Source organism: Danio rerio, chromosome 4, assembly GCF_052040795.2.
Source record: "Danio rerio strain M-AB ecotype USA chromosome 4, GRCz13ab, whole genome shotgun sequence".
Lineage (NCBI taxonomy): Eukaryota > Metazoa > Chordata > Actinopteri > Cypriniformes > Danionidae > Danio > Danio rerio.
Window position 1 is genome coordinate 15,417,652 of NC_141024.2, and position 24,915 is coordinate 15,442,566.

General features: G+C 35.1%; 1 protein-coding gene and 1 long non-coding RNA gene across 2 annotated transcripts in view; one reads left to right on the plus strand and one right to left on the minus strand.

Moving 5' to 3' along the window:
* Nucleotides 1–16,538, plus strand: part of shisal1a (shisa like 1a) — a 56,843-nt gene extending 40,305 nt beyond the window's left edge. Inside the window, exon 5 of the mRNA XM_087247016.1 lies at nucleotides 13,316–16,538. Within this exon, the coding sequence (XP_087103142.1) occupies nucleotide 13,316 (1 nt within the window). The 3' untranslated portion in view covers nucleotides 13,317–16,538. The remainder of the gene's footprint in view (nucleotides 1–13,315) is intronic.
* The window catches only part of LOC141381606 (uncharacterized), a 70,594-nt gene that overhangs the window by 43,815 nt on the left and 1,864 nt on the right, over nucleotides 1–24,915 (minus strand). The window contains exons 2-3 of the long non-coding RNA XR_015482926.1: nucleotides 22,666–22,743; nucleotides 18,105–18,229 (exon numbers count right to left, since the gene is read on the minus strand). This is a non-coding gene — a long non-coding RNA (uncharacterized LOC141381606). The remainder of the gene's footprint in view (nucleotides 1–18,104; nucleotides 18,230–22,665; nucleotides 22,744–24,915) is intronic.

Consider the following 24,915-nt stretch of genomic DNA (forward strand, 5'->3'; position numbering starts at 1 on the left):
ACTGACAATACTTCAGCCAATATGCTCTACAATATCTGCAAATATTAGAAAAAATTATTATGTAAAAATTATGAAAAGCAGTGTCTTAATGCTCAAACTAGGGCTGTGCGATTAATCAAAATCGAATTGCCATCAATATTTTAACCGTTGCGATTAGCTAATCGCAAGAGGTTGCGATGTGAAATATATATGTATAATTTATTTTCCCCCGCCCAGAGCAAATGCGTGACTGTCATCTGTGTGTGATAATCTTACTAGCCAATCGAGTGAGCACACTTTCGTTCTGCCCAATCAGAATTGTGCAACCGAGCTATGCAGAACGCTATGAAGAATTGCTGCCACAGCTAACAGATTATTGAGCTGAAGCTTGGCAAAATTAAATCGCAAATTACATCATAAATCACAATATCTGTCCAACAAAAAAAATCTCAAACCATACTTGGAAAAAGTGTATGTATATATATCACAAGCAAATTTCATTAATGAAAACTGCATGTAATTTGGTGGTGGTGTTTGGTACCGCGCACAAAAAAATTTGAACATTTCATTTGGAATATAATTTGCTCGTATATTTTATATTTGCTTGATTTTCTGTCACTTTCATGGTAAAAGAGCTTTTTCAAAATACATATTTTATATATTATAATTTTTTTGACGTCAGCTAAAATCTGCCAAGTGTCTTCTTTAAAATAAGACTAACCTTAAATCTGTGTTTTCATGTTTATGCTCAAAAAGTGGGGCCAACAGTTAGAGAGTTAAACTAAAACTAACACCAAAAATAATAGCATTTACTTAAAAAAGAAACCTTTTATCTAACATATAATTGTCTTTAGTGAGACTGCTGATCGATTTAATGCATCCTCGCTGAATAAAGTATTCATTTCTTAGTTTGTATTTCACACAGTGACATCACCCATTGATGTCTTCCTCGGCTTCCACCCAAAATGTAACCCAAATCACACTGTGTACAATCTGACAGAATAGCCAAAAAAAATGACAGTGTACGCTCAAATTTGTAGTCCTTTTTGAAGCTGCTTTTTTTTTTAGCTAGTCATTTTAAAATGCAACCTGAACTTCGAGACGAGCCAATGAGCTTTCTATTTGTTCATTTTCTGCCTCCCCTTCTACACCTGTCCCGCCGTCATACGTCTGGAGGCAGGCGAGCGAAATCTAGCATGAAATATGATGATAATGATGATGATGCGTCTCTCACTTTGAAGATGCAGGAGAAACAGAGCTGGTGCTGCTCACAGATAACACACGCGAGCAAGAAGTTCATCTGCTTTCTGACTCCAGAAGAATTCTGAAGGATAAGGTTAATTAAGGCACAAATTCTGTTTCTTCATGCACCTGTCATTTTTGAGATTTGGGGATTTTCAGCTGTTCTTTTTAGTATGATGTCAATAAAAAAAATCCAACGTACACATTTAAGTGTTTCTCTTGTTGCACTTTATCAATTTATGCCTGTCGTCTTCAACTACAGTACAATTTTTTAAAGCCATTTTCTCAAAATGAGTTTTTCTTTTCCTCCGGAGTCATAAATCTCAGCTTCGGCAGCACTTACAGAAACCAAACTTCACATCTAAAATGTGAAGGTTCAGCAGGGTTTCATGCACCTGTCAATTTAGAGATTTTAGGCTTTTTCTTAAGTGTTTATTCAAACTAAAAAACACCATCAGAAATACACGTAAGTAGCATTTTATCTATTTGTCTGCAGATTTCAAATACAACACATATTTTGAAATGCTTTTTTTCTTCTGCATTGAGTCATAAATCTCATTTCAGCACCATTACATTCAACAAACTTTACAGTTGTATTTATACAGATACATTCTGAAGGTTTATATCTATATAAAATTGCCAAAGCATTTAAAATATGTCATATATTAACATTAAATTAATATTTTATTCTACAAAAAAAATTAAAACACCCCTGGGAGTTCACAGGATTTTAAAAGAGAATCTCAAATCCACTCTGTCTAATATATTAAATGAAATAATTTGTTTAATTTGTATTCATTTGGGTGAATTAAAACTCCACATCATAGATCAGAGGTGTCCAAACTCGGTCCTGAAGGGCCAGTCTCCTGGAGTGTTTAGCTCCAACCATAATCAAACACACCTAAACCAGCTAATCAAGCTATTACTAGATATAGGCTTTTTCTCAATTTCAAGAACGCAGAGAACAGACTTGCGTTCTTGTGGAGACCGGTCTTGCCAGATGTCCTTGGAAGAACGAATTTGGGAGACCGCGAGGACAGAGAACACATCCTGTGAGAAATGAGATGCTGCGTTCTTCCTGATGGTCACATGACCTTCGCCTGTTTTTAATGGAATATTATTTTAACATTACAGCACTCATACAACGGTTTATTGTTTTTTCCACTTTTCAAATATATTCTATGCATAAAACATTATAAATATACGTTGCACAATATAAATAAAATAGATTTTAATACGAATTTTAGCAAATAAACACCATTAATGTGTTTATTTCTTTATTTAGATGTCCAAGGTAATGTTTATATTTACCGTTTCATTTAGGGAAACTCCTGAGGTAAATAAGTCATATCTTTAAACTTTTAAAATAAATCTATATAAAAAGCTGCGCTTCCCACCTCCAGTCGCAAAGACTTATGGGACTTCTAAAGCGAGATCAATGCAAAGTCTGCATCGGTGTGTCCTCGATATCAAGATCACATCCGGGAAGTTGTACGCGTCCTCTGTTCTTACGGTCTTGTGTATTGGAACCGAACTTTGGCAGCTGATGATGACGTTACACGAGAACACGAGGACGCAGGACCCCTAAAGAACGCACATTGAGAAACAACCATACTAGAAACTTCCTGGAAGGTGTGTTGAACCAAGCTGGAACTAAACTAAGCAGAACACCAGCCATCCAGGACCGAGTTTGGACACCCCTGTCATAGATCAAGTTGTACATATTTCTATGCTGGAAAACTGTGAAAATGTAGCACATATTTAATAAATAAAAATTAACATATTTACACAGCATTTTAGAAAAATTGTAATACAAAAAAAAACTGAGGGAGTATGATATTGGGTATGTATTTACCTCATTCACCAGTCTACAGTCGATAATCCACATTAAAGCATCAAAGTGTGTCCATTCACGATCACTGCACAAACGTTCACTGTCATCAACAACCTGAACTACAAATGATAGATGATGATTACTCTAAATATTGTTTAATATGCAAGTGAAATAATGCGATTCTCTCTAGACTCTTTACGCCTGCCTCTGTGTGTGTGTGTGTGTGTGTGTGTGTGTGGGTGTGTTGTGCAGGTGTTGCTAATTAAAGAGTCCTGCACCTGCATGCTGTTGGCAGCAGATAATTTAGAAGTTAAAGCCTCCCTCTGCCCTCCTTTACACTGTCTACCGTGTCAAGATGCTCTTTTTGAATGATTGCTTTCAAAAAGAAGCTTCAAAAAGGTACAAACGTCTTAACTTTCAAGGAGCAGGCAGATTGAAGGATTATTTCTAAAGCCCAACTTGTAGAATGTTGAATTTAGAATTTAGTCGAGCACATTTTCTACGCTCATCATTTCTGAAGAAGCAAGTCAATAGATTCCAAGGGCATATACTATCAGTATTTAAAGGGGTGGTCCACTACGATATCATATTTTAAACTTTAGTTGATGTGTAATGTAGCTGTATGAACATAAACAACATCTCTGAATGTAATATGCACAAAGTTCAAGAGACATTGGCTTTTACAGGGTTAGCTTGGCAAAGCCTACAGCAAACAAATTTGGGGACTAAAAAACAGAATACATCAGGGCTAGTGAGATCACAAGGGCTTCAGGTTACGTGCATTCACCACGCGCACACACCCTGCGCAGCGAAGGGGTGTGGCCAGAGACACTGTAATGTTAAAGTAGTGAAAGTTAACATGCCATCCGAATGCTGATATTTTCACAGAGCTTGTTCTGTTTCTGAGAATTTTTTATATAAACATTACAAATCCTGTAAGACTAGAAATGATGATCTATATTAAAATACATTGAAATGATTGAATTATGTTATATGTTTGAATGCATGCATGACCATACATTGAAGTCAGTGAGTTCAGCAGTTTTACAGCCTATACTGACTTTCACTGTACTGACAAAAACTGCTGACGGCATTTAAATGACCTCTGACCTCTTAAACATGGATGCAAACATTACACTGGGACTCGTAGGCAGTAAAATCAGCCTACAGTCGACATCTCTGGGAGCTGCAGCTTCAGTTGTTGCATATTAGTAATGGTGTGAATATTTTGAGAATTGATAGTGATGTTAAATGCACAGTTTTGATTTTGAGAGGTCAGGTTCCCTCTGAAGATAAAGGACAAGAGTCCATGCTCTACATGAGCTGATTTTATTTATTTTTTTACACAGTCCACCCTCATACAGACAGATAGCAGCAGGATCTGGACCGTTGCTGGCAGCAAACCAAACAGCACCACGGACTAAAATGTCATTATTCATAGTATTGCATAAGAGAGAATCCATCTGATAAAAATTAACCAATCACTGGACCAGCGGTGAGAGAAAATAGAGATTTCCTGTAGCTCTGGTGATTGCATTTCTAATCAGTTTTAGTTTTCTCATCATGCTTCCAATAGGCATCGGCATTTCATTAAGATTTATGTGGAAAATTTTTAATTATTGCGGGATGCTGCTGGGAAAAAAAACAACTCATTTTTCATGCACTTGTCAACTTTGGGCTTTTCCTAAAGTTTTATTCAGTCTAGTGTAAAGCAAACATCAGAAAAACACTTTTAAGTTGCATTTAATCAATTTCTCTATGTAGATTTTAATTAAAACACATGTTTTAAAGGCAGTTTTTTCAAAACTAGTTTATAAATCTCCATTTCAGCATCACTAATATACAAACTTTACTATTTTATTCATTTAATCTGAATTTTTTTACCTAGGAATTTTTTCATACATAATTTGTCTGATTATATACATCATTTTGTTCTTCAAAAATAGTAAAAATGTATATTTTTTCTGCCTGTTTACTGTATTTTCTAAATTATAGAATGATAAAAATAGATTGCCAATATCTCCTCAATAAAAATCTTTCACTTTAGGATCAAAAAAGAAGAAATAATCCTCTTATGTTCAGATTTCTGTGTTAGAACATGTAGTTTAATGCATATTAAACATGTTTACTTGTATTACAAAAAAAATTAAATAGAAATATAATAAATATTTAAATAGGCTTATTTTTTACAAGAAGTAAAATGATGTCCCCAGAATGTGTACGTGAAGTTTCGATTCAAAATACCACACAGATAATGTTTTAGAATGTTTATGCCATTTTGGTGACTGTCACTTTAAATTCAAATGAGATTGTGCTATATTTAAAAAAGGGCGGGGATACAAATGCCTATGTGTCAGCATAGTTCACAAACAAGACTAACATTCCATGCTAATGAGGGAGAGATCATTACTAATGGGTGGGGCTTTCCCCTCTGACGACACATGAAAAGGGAACATGTCAATCTAAGTGAATCAAAGTGTTTCTCAAAACTGTTTTTATACAAATGAGAGTATAAAAAATGTAGTTAATACATTTTTATCATTAGAAGCTGGCTATATTCACATACTGCTGCCACAAAACTGTGTTTGAAGCCCTTATGAAAGTGATTTTTGCATAATAGGTCCCTTTTAACGTAATCAGTCAAATGGAAAAGTGATTAGTGATTAGTTATTAGATAATTTCTTAACCCATTCACCTGCAGTGTCTTTATTTAGAAAGAAACGATATACATTTTGAATACTCTAATAGCTTTAAATGGAATCACAGATAATCAGAGTGATTCAAATCAAATGCGTCATTGCATCTTCAGGAGGCATCTAATAATGATAATGAAGTGGTAATAAACGTTACAACAGCTCAGTCTGCCTTTAAACTAATTAGAAAGTGTGCAAAGCTGTAAGTTTGACACACTACGCAAAGCCCATGCTCAATTTTCATTACGTAATGGAGTGCGGCAGTGAGCATTGTTTTAAAATTACCAGCCAATTTGTCTTCGATACTGAGACACAAACATATTAATTTGGCTTTTTTTCCTCTGAAAGGACTCCTGTGGCAGAAAAGCAATATTTTCATCTGAATGTCAGCGAGTCAGAGCAGTTCGCCTGTGCCTCATTTCCCAAAACAGTCCTCCCTCCTGGGCTCTGGAGTGAAGAGCTGATATCGTGTAAATATCTCTCGGTGTGAAGTGACTCACCATTGTCTCATACTGGCTGGCTTTGGTTTGGATTAGGAGTGTGTTTGGGTTTAGAAAAGCTCTCTTTTTTGCACATATGCAGACATTGTCAGATATTCATGTCTGCTTTTTAGATTCACTTTTTGAAAAACATTTTTTATTATTACTGGGCTGAAGTCAAGGCTAAATTTGAAAGATTTTATGAAACACTGATGCTGTCCAACGGTTTTTGTCTACGTTTTGAAGATGACTTACACGGATCTGGAAGAAGCTGATGCTAAAACCACACCAGAATAACTAGTCAAACATGATTGTAGACTACTGAGCTCCTAAAGTGACATGTGCAAAAGACATAATACTACTAATACTACTAATAATAATACTAATAAGACTAATACTAATAATAATAATAATAATAATAATAATAATAATAATAATAATAATAATAATAATAATAATAATAAGTGTTAACATAAGTATCATGTTAAAACAATTAAGAAATGTGTTCCTGCCGCTAAACAGAAATTAGGGGGAAAATTGTTCAGGGGGCTTACAATTCTGACTTCAACTTATATATATATTATTATATTTATGACAAATAAAAGTAGACAAATAATAGTCCAGCTTTGTTTAGGTGGGAGTGTTGAGTGGCGAAATAGGGACGGGGTTTGCATGAAAAGAGGAGTTACTGTACACGTACACTACGCTCTGATTTTCACAGCGACATCACAGACGCAGGGGAGACAGACAGTGACTGTTTACATGGACATCAGTCATCAAATTATTTGCCTTAATCAGTAAAAAAAACAATATTATGATTAAGGTGTTTACATGAGCTGCTTTTTGAATGTTTCCTTCATGATCTCGTTTTACAGTACATGTTATAGCACATAATACTATTAACGTCATCACATCACCACGTTATCCACATTTCCTCCAGAGTTTCATTCTTAATTTGTCGACTTTAACTGCAGGTTGACACCTTCACTTTCATTCAGGAACATTTCATGCATCCCCCTGTGACAAACGAGATATTGGGTCCACGGAACTGCTGGAAAAGTGTAGTTTTAATTAAATGTCTGATACCACGCGCCGTATGGGGAAAAAAAACGCTTGATGCAATGAAGGGCCGTGTGTGTATAGACTATTCTGTCACAAAATGCAACAAAAACTCTATGCGGCAATAATAGTTTGATTAAGGTGTTTACACATTTAAATTCGGAAAGCAGCATTTACAGCGAATCTTTTAGTTCATAATGTTGTAGTGATATTAACATACTGTAAACTCAGTAACTAAATCATTTTGACTAAGGTATGCCTTTAAAACTGAAGAGAACTGCTGACGATACTAACTAACTTTGCCATCTGAATAAGCATAAACTATGAACACTGATCACATACTTATCAAATCTGTAGAGACAGGACAATCAACACAAACTGCAACAGCGTCTTTTTTTAAAAGGAGAAGAGCAGCAAATCTGGATTTCACCAATTCCAGATGCGAAAAGCTCTTGGGTAAAAAAAAGTTCCTTACAAACATATTTTTGTAGCATGTTAGCAGACCACTGTAATCCACACATGTCTACAAGCAGCTGCGCTCTCATTGCGAGAAAACTAAAACAAAACTTTAGTTTCAGCACGTTTATAAGTCTCCAAACAATTCTCTGAACTCCAAACAACACTCTAACAGCTTAAAACAGTCTTCAAAGCTATATCATGCTTATTATTGAAGTTCTGCCTCATTCCGATAGATGGCGCTGATTGGTGGTCTGGAAAACTTGGAAGTCTTTCTCAAGAATTAATAATGAAAGCTCAAAGACGTCACTTTGTACAGGCCGGTACAGACATCCAGTCTCCACGCTGGAATTTACACAAGGATCTCATGGCTGTGACGTAGCTTCAAAATTTCTTTTCAAACCGGAAGAAAAAATTTGCTTGAAATAACGTAAAAACAACCAATTTTCACTATTTTGTGGAATATATGTGTCCTAATAGAGTTTTTAGCAATGTGGGACACATATATGACTGTCAACATCTCAAAAAATGTGTTTAATTAATCTTAATATTACATTAATATATAAAATATAAAATAAAATAAATATATAATCCATAATTAGTACTAAAAGCTATTTCTCTTTTGTTAGAGAGAGAAACAAACAAACTAAACCTTGAAAGCTCCATTTCAAGAATTTTCCGAGATGCCTCTGGATTTTAGGAAGACCTGTGTGTGACATCTCAACTCTCGGCATGAGCAGTGTTTCCTCAGAGGCGTTTCCTCCGACACCAGCAAACCTGTCTGCGCTCCTGGCCTACATTGCTTAAAAGCCGTCTGTAATGCATTATAAATGAGCGCGGCGCTCAGTGCAGACAGACCTGCTCCAAAGTAGGCCAAAGCTCTGGACATTCCCCAAACTTTAGCCAAGACTGAATCCTTAAAAAGCCCTGACCACGTCCAGAAGGGAGTAAAGATCAGTGCGTTTGAACACACTCAGGCATTCATCACTGCAAACAGGATTAGTTTGTAGAAACAGGTTGACTCAATGTTCTACCTTTATCTGACATTTACATTTATGAGGCTCTCTGGAATGGCAGAGCGCTCTAAATGTTTATGTTCTTTCTGAGTAACTCAACTAAAGTGACCAACATTAATATGACCAGTCTAAATATACACATTATGACTAGACACTCCAGGCAAAAACTGCAGGTTTTTATCTTTCCAATGGGGTATATGCACAGCTAGTGTTCTTTCCCCTACCAATAAACTTCAGATGAACGGTTAATGTGACTATTTTCAATTTCATGTGATTCACAGCATCGTTGTTGTACTGTAATTAAAATATAATCAGTTAAATAGACTTCAGCATTCATTAAGTAGTTCAGGCATAAAACCAGATGAAAATTTGTTTAAACGCAAGCGCCATCAGTAGAAGCAGGCGAGCACAAAAGCTCCATTGAAAATACTGTGTGCTGTTCTTGTCATATACGCTATTCTGAGATTTTGGGTTTATCTAAGATTTTTTTTTTATCTAAATTTAAAGAAAACATCTCAGAAAATTTCAATTACAATAAATATCTTTAAAGGCTGTTTTTTGAAAGTCAGTTTCTGAAAGTAAGTCATATCTATTTTCTGAAGGCTTTTATTGAGGGATTAGTTCATAGATAGCATGCCTAATTATATACATTTTGATATTCCATAAATTCCATGACCTCAACCCTGTTCTGCATACATTTAATATTAACTAATTTTAGAATAAAATATTTATATTTCCTTCTTTCCTCAAGAAAAACAAAAGAAAATGTTTGCTTTTCTGGCTGTTTGCAGAATTTGCAGAAGTAATAAAGAGAGATTGCTAATATATCCTCTGTAAAAACATGTATATGTGCATAATATGTAATAAAATAATAATAATAATAATAATAAAATGTGATGAAATAAGAATTTGAATTATTTAAATTTGTATGTAAATTAGCATATATTTCATAAAATAATGCAAGATCATCTAAGAAAAACATGATGCTATCACTGAATCACCTACGGAGCCCCTAAAGTGACATGGCCAAAAAATAATAATGAAGACCTTCGCATGGACACGGGATATATATCACGTGCACAAGACATAGCCCTACGTATCGCATATATATGTCATGCACATGCGATATGCACGTCTATATTGAAGAATTGAGGTTGCACTGATGTTCATTGGCACTAAATGGAGCCAAAATACAGTTTTGGAGCATAGAAAAGTGTGAATTTGAAGCATATAATTTCATGAAAGCACTTCTGTTCACATTAGTCTTATTTGAGCTGTAATGCTGTTCTCGTCATTTTTAGGCTAATTTTAGGGTTTGACTGGTCATGTTGCCATGGTAGCAAATGTAAGATTGCATATGATTTCTCACAGAATATCTTAGCAAGGGTTACACATTAAAATCATGTTAAAACTGCATGTTGCGTGTTGTCTGTTTTGTGTGTGTCAGGAATTGTGTACATCTTTGCTGCAGAACAATTTGCCCCAAAAGGGGACAATAAAGTTGCCATTAACAGTAGCAGTAATAGTAACTCACTCAATTTACTTCCCTAGGGTCACGTTGTGCACAATTAAAAATAAGTCTTTTTTTGGATCTGTGGTCCTTTTAAAAACCTTTCATATCTATGGAAACTTTCCATTGCACAATTATATTTTTGACATTTTATTATTTATTTATTTTTTTACAAAATACTAAAAATGTGCAGTTTGTAGCATGCGAATGACATCATGATTTCCACAAAATTGTCTTTTTTTACTACACTCTCAGAACTAAAGGTACACGAGTTGTCATTGGGGTGGTACCTTTTCAAAAGGTACACATTTGTACTTAAAGGGTCCATATTCGTACCTCAAAAGTATATATTAGTACCTAAAAAAATTGAAGAGGGACACGTTTGTACTTTTTAGGTACTAATATGTACCCTTGAGGCATTAATATGGAACTTTTAGGTACAAATTTGTACCTTTTGAAAAGGTACCACCCCAGTGACAACTCGTGTACCTTTATTTCTGGGAGTGTAGGATCAAAATTATACAGTTTTTTAAAAATGTGCAATGTAACCACGTTTTTAATGTCATAGTAATGAAGGACCTAAAGGCATAAAAGGTTATTAGTGATTCGTTTAAAAAAATTGTCAAATAAACTATTCCTAAAGGGAAAAAAATTTGTGTTTTTTGGTCGTTGTTGTTTTTTTTTTAGATAAGAAGTTCACTAAAAAGTTATTTAGGGAACCAAAAACAGCTAAACAGCTTAAATTTGGGATACACTCACAGGTATGCCGTAGAACTGCACGTTTTTATTGTATGGCTGCAAGTGTATCTTTTTTTTATCCTGTTTGGTTTTTGTAAGAGGAGAATCTGAACTTCCCAAATATCAAACACAACATCCTTGTGCCATTCTGACTTCTGTAATCCATATTAGCAATTCAAAGGCTGTCTGTGTGAGGATGCAGTCTCTCCATATACAGTGATGTAGATCAGGTTGAGATGTGATCTGAGATTGGCTGTGAACGCTCGGCTAGAGCATGCTCCGGCTTGCCCATGGCTACAGAGCCGCTGTCTGATTACAGCCAAACATCCACAAGCCTAATCAACACATCTGTTCCACAGGGAGATCCTGTTTCCCCTTTAAAGATCATCAAACATCACAGATGGAGAAGACATGCTTGTATTATAAAACTCTCTGTTTTAAACAAGGTTACCACTTTAAGCCAAATATCAAATCCCCTGACTTCCTCTGACTAAAAAGCTGAATTTGAAAAGTAGGCGGCTTATATTGTGCTTATATTATAATAATGTGTTAAAATGACATCAAAATTTAATAAGAATATCATTTTGCGTGATTTAGTATCCACTATAAGAACAGCAATGTTTAATTGGTGATGTTTATTTATAAACTAATTTCGAGAGGATCATGTGCTTATGATTGCTTGCGGCTGGTCCCGCATTATTCAATTTATGATTCACCAATCAGATGATTCCTAAGCCACTATAAATATCCTAAATTCCATTTTACAGCCATCTTCGTTTTGAAAAATCCCCCCGTACACCCCTACTCCTCCTCCTTTCCTACATGAGTGGCATGGTGGCCCAGTGGTAAGCACTGTTGCCTCACAGCAAGAATGTCACTGGTTTTAGTCCTCATCAAGCCAGACAACGTTTCTGTGCGGAGTTTACACGTTCTCCCTGTGCTCACGTTGGTTTCCCCCTGGTTCCCCGGTTTCCTCTCACCGTCCAAAAGCATCCAAGTTAATTGACTAATCCAAATCCTTTGCCTTGCAAACAGGAGAGAGCCCCGGGCTCGAGGATCTTATAAGCTCAGGGCTCTCTCCCGGGACAGCATGCCAAACAAGCTTTATTTTCAATCATTAGCTAAGTGTGAACTCTTGAAACCTAAGAAAAGTAGTTTCACAAAATTTCATCTAGCTTTGCTGTCTTCTACTTTTTAAACAACCAGGACCCGATCAAACACCTGGCGCGATTTGTTGCTATTTTTAGAACAGCGCAACAGTAATTATCACGTTTTGCACCTAGACTCTCATGGGTGTGCTGGTCTATAAAGGAGGTGTGTTAAGGTGTATTGTTGTTGCTATTGTTGCTATTTTGAGGAACTGAAATAAACCGCACCACTGACCAACTAAAAGCTGGTCTAAAGTCCAGCGTAGAGCGGTTAGTAAAGCGCCTATGCAGGTCCAAAACACAAACACATTGCTTAATACACACAGGATGTACAGCAATACACAAATACCCTTACATATGAAAAATGTAGAGGAATAAAATGTTACAAAAAAATTTTTTTTCAACATAAATATAAAAATCTTCTTGGGGGGGCAGGGCTTTTTTCAGTTTATTCATAACAATTTGCATTTGTATAATGTTATTTTTAATAGTAGTATTATTTATTACAGTGCAACTGACTCATTAAGGGAATGGAAGATGAGACTCTAATTGGTTTAATGTACGTTATGCTCAAAACACACCCATAACTTACTAAGTGAATGAGCACAACCCTGTTAGACCATGCGCCAGGGCTCAGAGCCGATGTTTCTGTCCTTAAAATATCAAAAGTAGATTCGGACATTCCCTTAATGCTTTTTTTGCCATGCGCTTCATTTTGAAAATCTAGGTGTAAGGTCTAGAGCCCTCAGTCTTTGAAGTGGTCATTTTGAAGTCAACGCTTTTAAAATTGATATTATCATGACATCTTGTCATTAGTTAACAGGTACAGTTTGGTAGCAGTGAGTGACTGTCAGTTGTTGAGAGTGAAAGGAATAAAATGAAGCTGAAAAAAAAATACTATAACAATAGGCATGAAACAGCATAATTATAGAAAAACTATATATAAATTATAATAAAAAATGTAAAGACACAAATAAAAATCCTTGAAATTCCATAACTTAGACCAAATAAATCCATGTCTGGATTAGCTCTTTAAAAATTCCATGATATTCCAGAAATTCCATAAAAGCTGCATACATTTTATACTTTAAGAACTAGATAGAGTTTTAAAATAAGATTAAATACGATTTAATCTCAATCTCTCTCTCTTTGTTTCTCTAGATATCCTGATTTGATCCCACGGATTTACTCAGTACGACAAAGGAGGAACAGCCAGGAACTAGAGATTTAGTTTCCTGGTCCCATCTACATTTAGGACACGGACTGTGCCGACTACCTCCTGCAGCTCCACTGGATGAAATTTTCTCCTCATGCCGACGCTGATGCTGAGACTGACAGCTGCGAATGAGTTTCTCTGCCCAGTCGGAGGAGGCTTGTTCAGCTGAATCTACGTTTCGACAGCTGTTGAAGGACTTTAATGAGACTGTTGTCTTTGACAACCTCTACCTTGCCTTGTCATTTCACAAGTTAAGATTTAGATGCAGGGAACAGGAGTGCATTCAAGAGAGGAGGCTGCGGTGTCAATAAATCTCTACAGTATGTCATGTTTGCACTGCTCTGAAGCCATTGGCTGGCTTTTAGTTTTTTTTGAAGTAGCTACATTATTTTTAGTTTATTTGACCCTAACGGATACAGTGGAAGGATACAGTATTTAAAACTCACATTACCTGTTGTTCTGCAAGGAGTTTTATGTGAAATTTGCCAGTGCAGATTTCCTTGCAAAGTCAAGTCATGCCGAATCTGCATGTTGACCAACAGAAGGACGATGTTTGGCGTGAATGTGACTTGAGACCTGTGATTCATGCATCGCTATACTACAACAGACAGTGGACTTTGTGCGACCGTACCATAAGGTGCCATTCACACAGAATAAAAAAACCCAGGTCAGTGAAACCGAAAACAAAAATTTAATTACAAATAAATGTAAGAAGCTGAATGTCTTTAAACTTGAGCGTTGCATTTATAGAACACAAAATGAGCTCAGCTGTAAGGTTCTTAAAGTTAAAAACAGATTCTTATTGATAGATTTTCTTGATATTAACAATAAAAAGTGTATAGAGGGCACTTTTGCGAGCTCTGGGGTTGCTACTGTATATGTTTTTGTCGAAGCCAGACAAATTAAAATGATTTTTGGCAATTAATTATGTCGGTTGGACATTTTGGACATAGACATGAAAATTAGATGTCCAACATACCGTATATTTCAGTGAATTGTTAATGGTCTGTACACATATCCAAGTTAATTGAATTTTAGAGCACAGAAAAATACGATAAACTAAAATAATGCAAAAAAACTAGATATGAAAACTAGAAGCTTTCAAATTATACATGGTTGTTTTATGAGGTTTTATACTATGATATTATGGTCAGAGGCGGACTTAGTAATTTCGGGGCACTAATCAATTCCAGGTATGGGGCCCTAGCATTTTTAAAAATTAAATTGCATGTTAAGCAATAAATTCACAAATTAAAATAAAACAAGTTCACAAACTATGTACAGCAGGGGTGTCCAAACTTGGTCCTTGAGGGCCGGTGTCCTGCAGATTTTAGCTTTAAATTAAAGATGTTTCTAAAAAGCCTAGTAAGAGTTTGCTTAGCTAGTTGCTTTTTTGGAAATTTGGCGCTAGGGCTGTCTGAAAAGTCGCTAAGTTAACAAAACTGGATGGCATTAGAGTCTTTGATTGAAGCACTCACACCTCGCACATGTGAAGTACGGACAAAACATTCCATCATTTAGGGGTGCTCCCGGTCTTGAAAATAACTAAAACGTTAAAATCTTAACAGTAATTGACAGATTTTACAAAATATGATAGAAAATGTATTAAAAAAACTATATGATTAATATAGGCTTTGGCATTGGTAGGAGGCCCCTAATTCCCCAGGACCCTAAGCGGCTGCTTATCTCACTTATTGGTTAAGTCCGCCCCTGATTATGGTTTAAAATATTTAAAGGGATCACTTATTCAAAACTGAAAACTCTGTCATCATTTACTTTCCCTCCACTTGATCCAAAATTGTTTGACTTTCTTTTTTTAACACAAAAGAAGACATTTTTAAAAATGTTGGTACTGGTAACTATTCACTTCCATGGTATCCTACTTCTTGTTCCTACTATGCAAGTCAATGATTACAGGTTTTCAGTTTATATGTGTTGTTCAACAGAATAATGAAACTCATTAATGTTTGGAACCACCTGAGGGACAAAATAGTGAGTACATTTCCATTTTTGGGAGATCTATGTCTTTAAATGCATAAATGTCCCACCATGACAGCTGAATTCACACAGAAATATTACTATTACATACAATCCTGCACAACAAATCACACCTATCAGTGTCGCAAACACGCAAAGCACAGCAAAAGACAGCATTAGCTCCACTCTCTTCAATATAGCATACAGACAAAAAAAAAATTTGCTGCTCAAACTACTTATTTAAAATGAGCTCAGTCAACACAAATCTTGAGCTTTTTTTGGAGACAACTTGAGTGTTTTATGTTCAATCTACTTAAATTTGTAAAAAAAAAAATAATAAAAAGTAACTTAATCGATTTGTTGACAATTTGAAGGAATTATCCAATTTCCATATACTTGTTGCTTCAAATCATTTTTATTTACATACAAAAACAATAGAAAACCAGCAGATTAAAATGCACTAATGTGTTCTGTGTGAATGGCACCACAAACCTGGCCGACAACATTTACAATTTTCTCCTTCGGTTTCCAGAAAGGCTCATTTCAAACACTTCAAAACGATTGTAACTACTGAAATTTTAGGGTGAGGATATAATTTCTACATAAAAGCAATAGAATACGTATTTAGTGTCATTTATCCACCGTAAGAAGTGGCATTGCTTTATGGAGTGTAGATCTGGATACCCAGTCAGTTCATTGTAGAAATACAGTACCATCTTTTTTTCCCCCTATTGAACTTGTGCACTGAGTCGAAACCAACTAGACATAGGTAAAAGTAGCCACTGTTAGGCTGTGAGTATTCACCTGCAATAACACACAGCGCTGTGCTGACTTGTGTTGTGTATAGAGGAGAACTTGTTGTGATCTTGTTTATCTATTTAAGGTGAAACTAATAGTTTTTCGACCCTCCTGGAGGGAAGAGAGGTGTGTTCTGTTTTGGAGTAATAAGTTATAATGGTTATAAATTGCCTTACGGTAAACCTGTAGTTCATGCCTAGCACCTTGTTCTGTGATAGTGGTTGGTACCTCAGTTGAAATGTGTGATCTGGCCGTCCACCTGTTAAACTTCTCTGTTTTTATTATGGGCTCTCTGGGTGGGATAGGGGGGGCAGCGGAGTTGTAATTGCACTTGTTAATTCAATTTTTACGGTTGCAATCTGGGAGAAATAAAGATTTATCTTTTGCAGTGTTCTTGGATGTCCATCAGAGCTCTCTCTCTCTGTCTCTTCCCAAATCTTCTCAAAAGTTATTTCATTTTCATACATTACAATCCCAAGTTTGGGATCAATTAGTTTTTTTTTAATATATTAAATACTAAGTTTTTAATATTTTTAAAAATGTTGGAAATGGTAACCATTATCTTTCATAGTATTTGTATGGAAGTCAATGGTGACAGGTTTTTAGATTTTTGGAAATATGTATTATTTTGTGTTCAACAGAATAAAGAAACACATTAGGATTTGGAACCACCTAAGGGAGACTAAATAGTGAATAAATTTCCATTTTTGGGTGATCTATGTCTTTACGTGCAAATGACAGCTGAATTCACACAGAAAAACTACATTGATTCTGCAATCAGTGTCACAACAAGCAAATCATAGCAAAACAAAGCTATTATAGTAAATACTAATAATAGAGACATATTAAATTATAAAAACTGACAATAATAATAATAATAATAATAATAATAATAATAATAATATTAATTAATCAAAGAATTCTGGCTTAATAATACTGATGTTCTCGAAACTATCATAGCACAGCTGTTTTCAGCATTGAATATAATACAAAATAAGAAATTAGAATAGTTTCTGGAGAATCCTGAGACACATAAAGATTAAATTAATAGCTAATGCAAATTCAACTTGCCATCAATGAAATATTTTACATATTCCAATACATTCGAATGTAAAACAGCTATTTTAAATCACAATACTATTTCACAATATTCCCATTTTTTCTGTATGTATGATCAAATAAATGCAGTCTCTATAAGCATACGACTAAAAAGTAAAATAAACTATTTAACTTTAGAATTAATTCATGGTTAATATTTATGCATTTGAGCAAAACACAATTTTTATTTCTATAAACCAGGGGTTGCCAAACTTTGACTCAAGATCCCCAACATTTTATAAACATACAAATGTTGAATGCAGCAGCTCACACACACCAATAACCCAAAAAAAGCATTATATATATATTTATATACTATCATTATATATATATATATATATATATGTGTGTGTGTGTGTGTGTGTGTGTATGTGTGTTAGTATATGTATATGTATATATATATATATATATATGTGTGTGTGTGTGTGTGTGTGTGTGTGTGTGTGTGTATATATATATATATATATATATATATATATATATATATATATATATATATATATATATATATATATATATATATATATTATAGTCATTTATTAATTTGTTTAATTTAATATTAACCTCACCTATTGAGACCATTTTTCAGATTAATAATACTATTAGCCTACCTATAATTCAACTAGTCTTCCATTTTAAATGCTTTTTTCATAATCACTAATACTGACTAGTGGTGCTTTTCCAAACCAATTCATAAATGTCCTTTGAATCCTGTCTGATTTTTTTATATCACACCACAAGTTGTCTGATCTCAAAGCAGAAGTGATGACTCATGCTATCCACCCCTTTAGGTTTCCATCACACACATCACATCTGTCAAAGGCGAGTGTGACCCAGCAGACTAGAGAGTTTCCATCTCACCTTTGAGCAGTTGATTATTCCTCCAGAGGAGCGACAGCAGCACCTGCCGCCTCCGTCTCCCCAGCGCAGGCTCCTCTGCTGGGCCTCCCCTTGCTCTAATTGCTTCCCGAGCTGGAAGTTCCACTCTGAGGAGAAACACAGCTCAAATGAGTTTGTGTGGCCGGCTATTCCTGAACTTGTCTGAATGCAGAACCCTAGGCGACAGACTGACGCTTTTGGTCGACAGACACAAGTATGAGTTTGAAAATAGTTTGAAAGGAAGAGTCGCATCATTAAAGCCAGAGAGATGACAAGAAAAGTGTAGAAAAGCAAAATAAAAGTTTGATTGATGAAAAGAGAAGCCATGGTCAAAATTATTAGCCCCCTTGGTAAATATGAGAAGGAATTATTTTAATCTAATCTTCCTTAAAATACACTTATATACTGTATAAGTATATTTCCATTATAAATGTTTAAGCAACAGGTAAAAATATGCATTATTCTATTCAATTATAGCCCTGCCAATATATATTCTAACACATTTTCTTTACAAACTGTAATATGAAATGATTGCGAACATTATGATTTTTTAGATCTTTAAGACCAGGTAAAGTAACACTATAAAATACTACTAGCATTGTATGCAATGGTATTGGTAGTTTAGTAGTATTGATAGTTTCATACTTAAAAGAAATTAAAAAATAATAATTAAAAGTTGATTATAGCAATCAACATGTTATTTAATTTTATTTAATGTGTTAAATTTATTTAAAATTAGCTTATTCTTTCTTAAACACATCCATATACAGTACATACATCACATATATATTTATGAAGAGTTCAGATGCAAAAACCTCTAAATGCCATCTGAAATTTTCTCCTAAAATGATCATTTTTCTTAGCCTTATACATAAGTCTTCAGTTATTTCACTTTAAAGTCGATGAAAAGAACTTCTCCATCACTATAAAAGCAAAATTATTGAGCCAACACTCAAGAGTCTGAGAAAAATACAAATTTTAGAAGAAAATATCATGGCATTTTTAGGTTTCACACAAGTCTTTACACTAAAAAAATATGATTTTTGGTCTTGTTTTTTGTTAAACTGATGAAAATTAGGTGAAAAAACAAGTACAAATATCCCCCGATGGGCTTAACTGAATTTAGCTACTCTTCACGCCTCATTTATAGATATTGTGCTTGTTTTAAGCCTCTTGTGTCATTTAAAAGCCACTGAGATGACAAGAGAAGGTGCACAGAAACAGGTGTGAAAAAGACAGATACGATGATTCATAATTGATTTAAAAGACAAAAAGAGAAGAGCAACAGACAAAAATATGATAATCACATTCATTTATCAGCAGCTCTAGAAGCTAACCTTAACAACAAATCACAGAAACCACATTAATCTATTTAAGATCTATTTATAGCCCAGCCGCCGTCTCGTGTCTGAGGGGAGACTGGAAGCCATTCTTTGGAAGGTGTGAAGTTAGCATTAAACGGATTAGCTCATTAAGCTGAGCCGGGGCTCTTTACGTATGCATTAAAACTTTATCACGGTCTCAGAAGGGCTATTAAATTTCACGAAGCCCACTAGACACACGCCGAAGTTACATTCACCTCGTATAGTCAATGACCCTCACGGGAGCATATCTGATCGCATGTGAATCCATTGCTAATGTTTCATCCGCACTAATGACTGGGTAAAACCGAGATGCACTGTCTGCCCCAGTTTGAGTGTCATTAAAGTTCCTTTCGGTGGGCTCCCTTCACAGCATGTCTCTTTATCTTTTGATGCACATCCCCACAAATGGTCTTTTCCTCTTTTTTCAAATATAATATTCTCTGGACTGTTCAACACCTGTTCAAATGTGCTGTAGCTGGGATGGTCTTTAAACTAATGCAACTAGGGCAAATATATATGTCAGAGACACCTGTTTTGAGCAGTGAAGTCCATTGATTTGGTGCTAACAATTCACCGATTGTGGAATAAAGTTACTGATCATTAGAAAGTTAACGCTGATGATGAGTCTTAATTGCTTGACTTTAAAAAGCGTTTGGCACCAAAATTGAAAATGATGTACAAATCTGTTGGTGTTACTTTCACTTATTTCATGTTGTTTCAACTTAATTTTTTTTTTAAGTAATACAAAATTAAAATAGCTTAAAAGCTCATTTGATTCAATAAACCACAGTATTTGAATCCCTAAAACACGGCTTAATGTTTTAAAACAGTGATTTTAAATGCAGCAGGCCCAGGACGTCAACATTACGTCAGATTGACATTGTACCCCAACATCATGGAAATCAGGTTAACGTCAAAACCCAATGCCTGTCCGACATGAATGTTCAACGTCAGACAGACGCTGCATTTTGGTTACTTTCCAATGCAACTCAAAACAACAAAATATCAATGTGATGTTAGAGCTTGGCGTTGTGTGTACATTACCAATAAGACGTCTGTCAGACGTTGAATTTTGGTTGCCATACTTGACGAATAAATGTCAGTTTTTGATGTCAATATGAAATTGGTTTAAGATGTTTAACATCTTACGATGTTGTGTGTCTGCTGGGAAAAGATTGTATTTCAAATACCTTACAGAAAAAAACACACTGACATACAAATGTATGCATTCAGAGATGTTTTAAATGGTTTTCTGTGGGGGGAAAATGCTATTAAATGTGTTCAGGACGAATCTGTTTACTAGGATATAGTTTGTCAACCAATTTCTGTACTCTGTAGTAGTTGTACTTAATTTAAATGGTAAAAATGTAGCAAAGGAAAGCCTTGTTTTGTGTGTTGACAAATGAAAACTACAGTATATGAATTGAATCAAATCAAACAGTGAAGTTGTGAACTCATGTTGTGGGTACCAAATGTTGTCACATATATAGCAATATTAGTAAATGTTGACTTTATGGGGACATTTGGTTACTTTTACTTATTTCAAACAAGTTTTATGTTATTTTATCTTCTGTCTTTTATCTTACTTTTTTAAAGTTATGCAAGATTGAAATTGCTTAAAGCTAATTTGACTAACAAACCACAGCATTTCACTAAAAACATAGCTTAATCTTCTAAAACAGTGATATTAAAAGATCAAATTTTGAATGTCTTTCTGATGAAGCATACATACTATATACAATGTATGCATTAGAGCATTCCGATATTTTAAATGGTTTTCTGGTGGGGGGAAATGCTATTAAATGTGTTTGAGATGAATCTGCTCACTGGGATATAGTTCAATAAGCAATTTCTGTACTCTGTAAGAGTTGTTTTTAATATGAATTGTAAAAATGAAGCAAAGGAAAGCCTTGTTTTGTGTGTTGACAAATGAAAACTATATGAATTGAATGAAATCAAACATTGAAGCAATTTCAGATTTCAGATGTGTCATGCAGTAAAGTAAATGACAGTGCAGAAAGAGAGGAAATAGAGTGTTGTGGGTACCAAATGTCCTCCCCAGGAAAATGTCTCATAAATCACGCAGAATAAAGTATTGTGAAAATGTAAAAATGCAGATTGTTTCTTGTAGTTGGGTTTAGGGGATAGAATATACAGTTTTAATAGTATTCAAGTCATAAAGTCAAAAATATAGCTGCATAAGTGTGTGTTGTATGGCTTTCCTTCATCAGGTATTAACTGTTGAGTGTCCAGAGACCCCGTTGAGTGGACAGAACAGACTGACACGCGACTGCAGCAGCTGCTGGCTCACACAAATTCACTTTGCATGTCATCTTCAATTAAAGTCATTGTTACAGTGACTGCATGTGCGCAAGACTGCAGAATTCACTGGCAAATGATACTTTATATGCTTGAATCAAAAATTCAGTGATATTAAAAAACATATATGTTGAAATTTTAAACTTTAATTCAATTTGAATCAATCAATTCAATAATAATTAAATACATTAATACACACATACTGTATATCAAACTAAATATCACACACACATATATAACACTATGATTTCAATATAACCTAGGAAAGAGCGGAGCACAACGTAACACTTATTGGTTTTGTTCAAATAACGATCAAAGTATTGGGGTTAGACAAACCATATTTCTTTACCAATAACACACAAGCCTTTCCTTCAAATGAGCCCTGGAATTATGATTGCCGGACCTATGGTCTCTGTGCAGTATTGCCATTTAACATCGCGTTACTTTGTGCCCCGCGCTCCCCTATATTTGCCTGTATATGACAGACTTTGTTTATAATTTATTTACTGGTTCAACATATTTAACTATGACTAATTTAACATATAATAATGCATATATATATATATATATATATATATATATATATATATATATATATGCATTATTATATATAGAATACAAGAATACAATAAACAATATACATATATAGTGGATTTACTAGGCATGTTCTAGCATAAAAGGTTCATCTTTGTTATATTCTATTAAGGTCTGGAGAAATATCATAGTTTTTACAACAAAACTAAAGTGACTTCTAGAATCTAGAGAAAAATGTTGTTTCCATGGGGACTCTTGTTTTATTTTTCATTTTTTTTTACCCATTTTTTATTCCTTTATATCCCTAAACATAAACATACACACACCTTCACTCCTGCTGTCTCACATCCGTACTCCCTTCTTAAGCAGCAAATCCCTGGAAAACCAGGTCTGAAATCCTTTCTCTGGAACAAAGCAAAAACACAAACAGGGCCAGGGATCGTGAGCGGTTCACACAGACTTATCGGCTGAATGCTGCGGGAGTTTGGCAGATGAGGGAATCTGTCCTCGTCAGGGTCTCGGCCCTACAGAATTCAATCACCACTGGCTAATCTGGTTTATTTGGCTTGCACGGGCGCAGAGGCAATTTCCAGCTAAAGGCATTAAGGGCTTTACTTCAGCCAGGTAATTGATTGTTTGAGATGAGAGGGGGAAATTAGATAACACAAATTGATGGAGAGAGAACGGTGCCCTTCTGTTTGCTATAGTTTGATAAAGCTAATAAGGAGAAGACGAAAACCAAAGTTACGAGCGGGTGTTAAATTAATTCGGACAAACATTTAAATAGCCTTTTTGTCACTAAAATTGAGGCGCCTCTTTTCACACCACTGTCTTTAATTAAACACATTACACTGTAATTGAGAACTGCAGGACTTACAGAATTAATCACACACCTCTGCTCTGTAACTAATATGATAGTCGGTGGGATTATAGTGCATTGAAATGCTTAACTTACATTACCCAGTTGTACATCTCACAAAAAAAAAATTGTGGTTAATTATTTCAACTTATTGTTTTGAATACACTTCTATAATGTGTCCATCTAACAAGGCATTTTAAGAGTATTTGTCTTGGAATCAGCAATCATCTAACATAAGTTAACAATGACAAAACTAAAATTAAAGAGATTTCAGCCATAAATGAAAATTTTGTCACGATTTACTCTGCCATAAGTGGTTCCAAACTTTCATGAGCAATTCTTTCTTCTGTTGAAAACAAAAGAAGATATTTGAAGAAATTTAAAAACAAATAAGGTGTAGATCTGTTTTAGTTCAGGACTCTGGGCAGGCCATTTCATTATTTCAATGTTTTCAGCTTCAAGGAAGAGTTTAATCTGTGTGACGGGGATTCATTCCTGTTTAAAAACAAACACTAATGGAAGTCAATAGTTCAACACTCTAGCAACCCCATTTAATGTCCTAACAACAGCACAGAAACAATGTAGCTACCATCTAAAAGACCATAACAGCTACACAGGAACACCTTAATGCCCACACAGAGACGCTTAACGACCTCATAGGAACATCTTAGAAATAATCCATAGCAATCGAATAGCAGCACCATTTGAACCCAACCTGTATTCTAAAATATTGTGGCTGAAGCTATCAAACTGACATTAACAGAAGGCTGCAAAAAAAATCATGCTTTAATAAAAAAAAAAAGCTTTTACAGTGGATTAACCTGAACAAATTAATTGTTCACCAAAATAATAACAACATACGCTAGGAAATAAGCATAGTTAATTTTGATCATTCAAAATTGTAAAGAATTTTAGTTGTGGTTCTACCATGCAAGTAAAAAACAGTGATCAAAATTAGGAAATGGGTAGGAAGTTTTCAGCTCAGGTTTGGCTCAGGACTCTGGGCAGGCCATTTCATTATTTCAATGTTTTCAGCTTTAAGGAAGAGTTTAACCTGTGTGACAGGGGGTTTCTTGTCCTGTGTGAAAAGTGCTGGATGAAAAATATTGTTGCTGACGTAACTTCTCAAAAAACAAAAACATTTGGATTCATTGTCATGTTTCTGTATAAGAGCCCATCTCATGCTACAGAAACCGACACCAAACCACGTCACTTAACCTCCACTTTACTGACTTCTACATACACTTTGGGTCCAGTCTTGCCCCAGGTTGAGGACAAACATAATTTCCCATTGGGCTTGCTTTACAAGAAAAAATTGCTTTCATCAGTAATGATCAGATGGTCCAGATTCGCACATCAAGAAAGATCCCAGTTCAGTTCTGAAATGGAGATCTCACTTTAAAAGTGTTCTAAACGTGGATCATTTTTGGCAGAAAGCAGCACCCTGCCTCTTAAGTGAACGCATCTTCATGCAAAACAAGGCTGAGCAAGAAAAATCTTATTTACAGTGTGCAAGCTGATGCAAAATTCCCTCTTGCGAGCTCCGTATTTATAAACCATATGGATCTTAGTGCGTTGCATTAGTAAAGGGCTCCTGCTGTAAATGGAAGGTCAGTGCGCAGCAGCTGGGCAGTGCCGGCCTCTCCCGTCCCAGCTGGAAACACTTACCCACCGAATGGACCAAGCCACTCCAAACAACCACCCACAAGTATCTGCC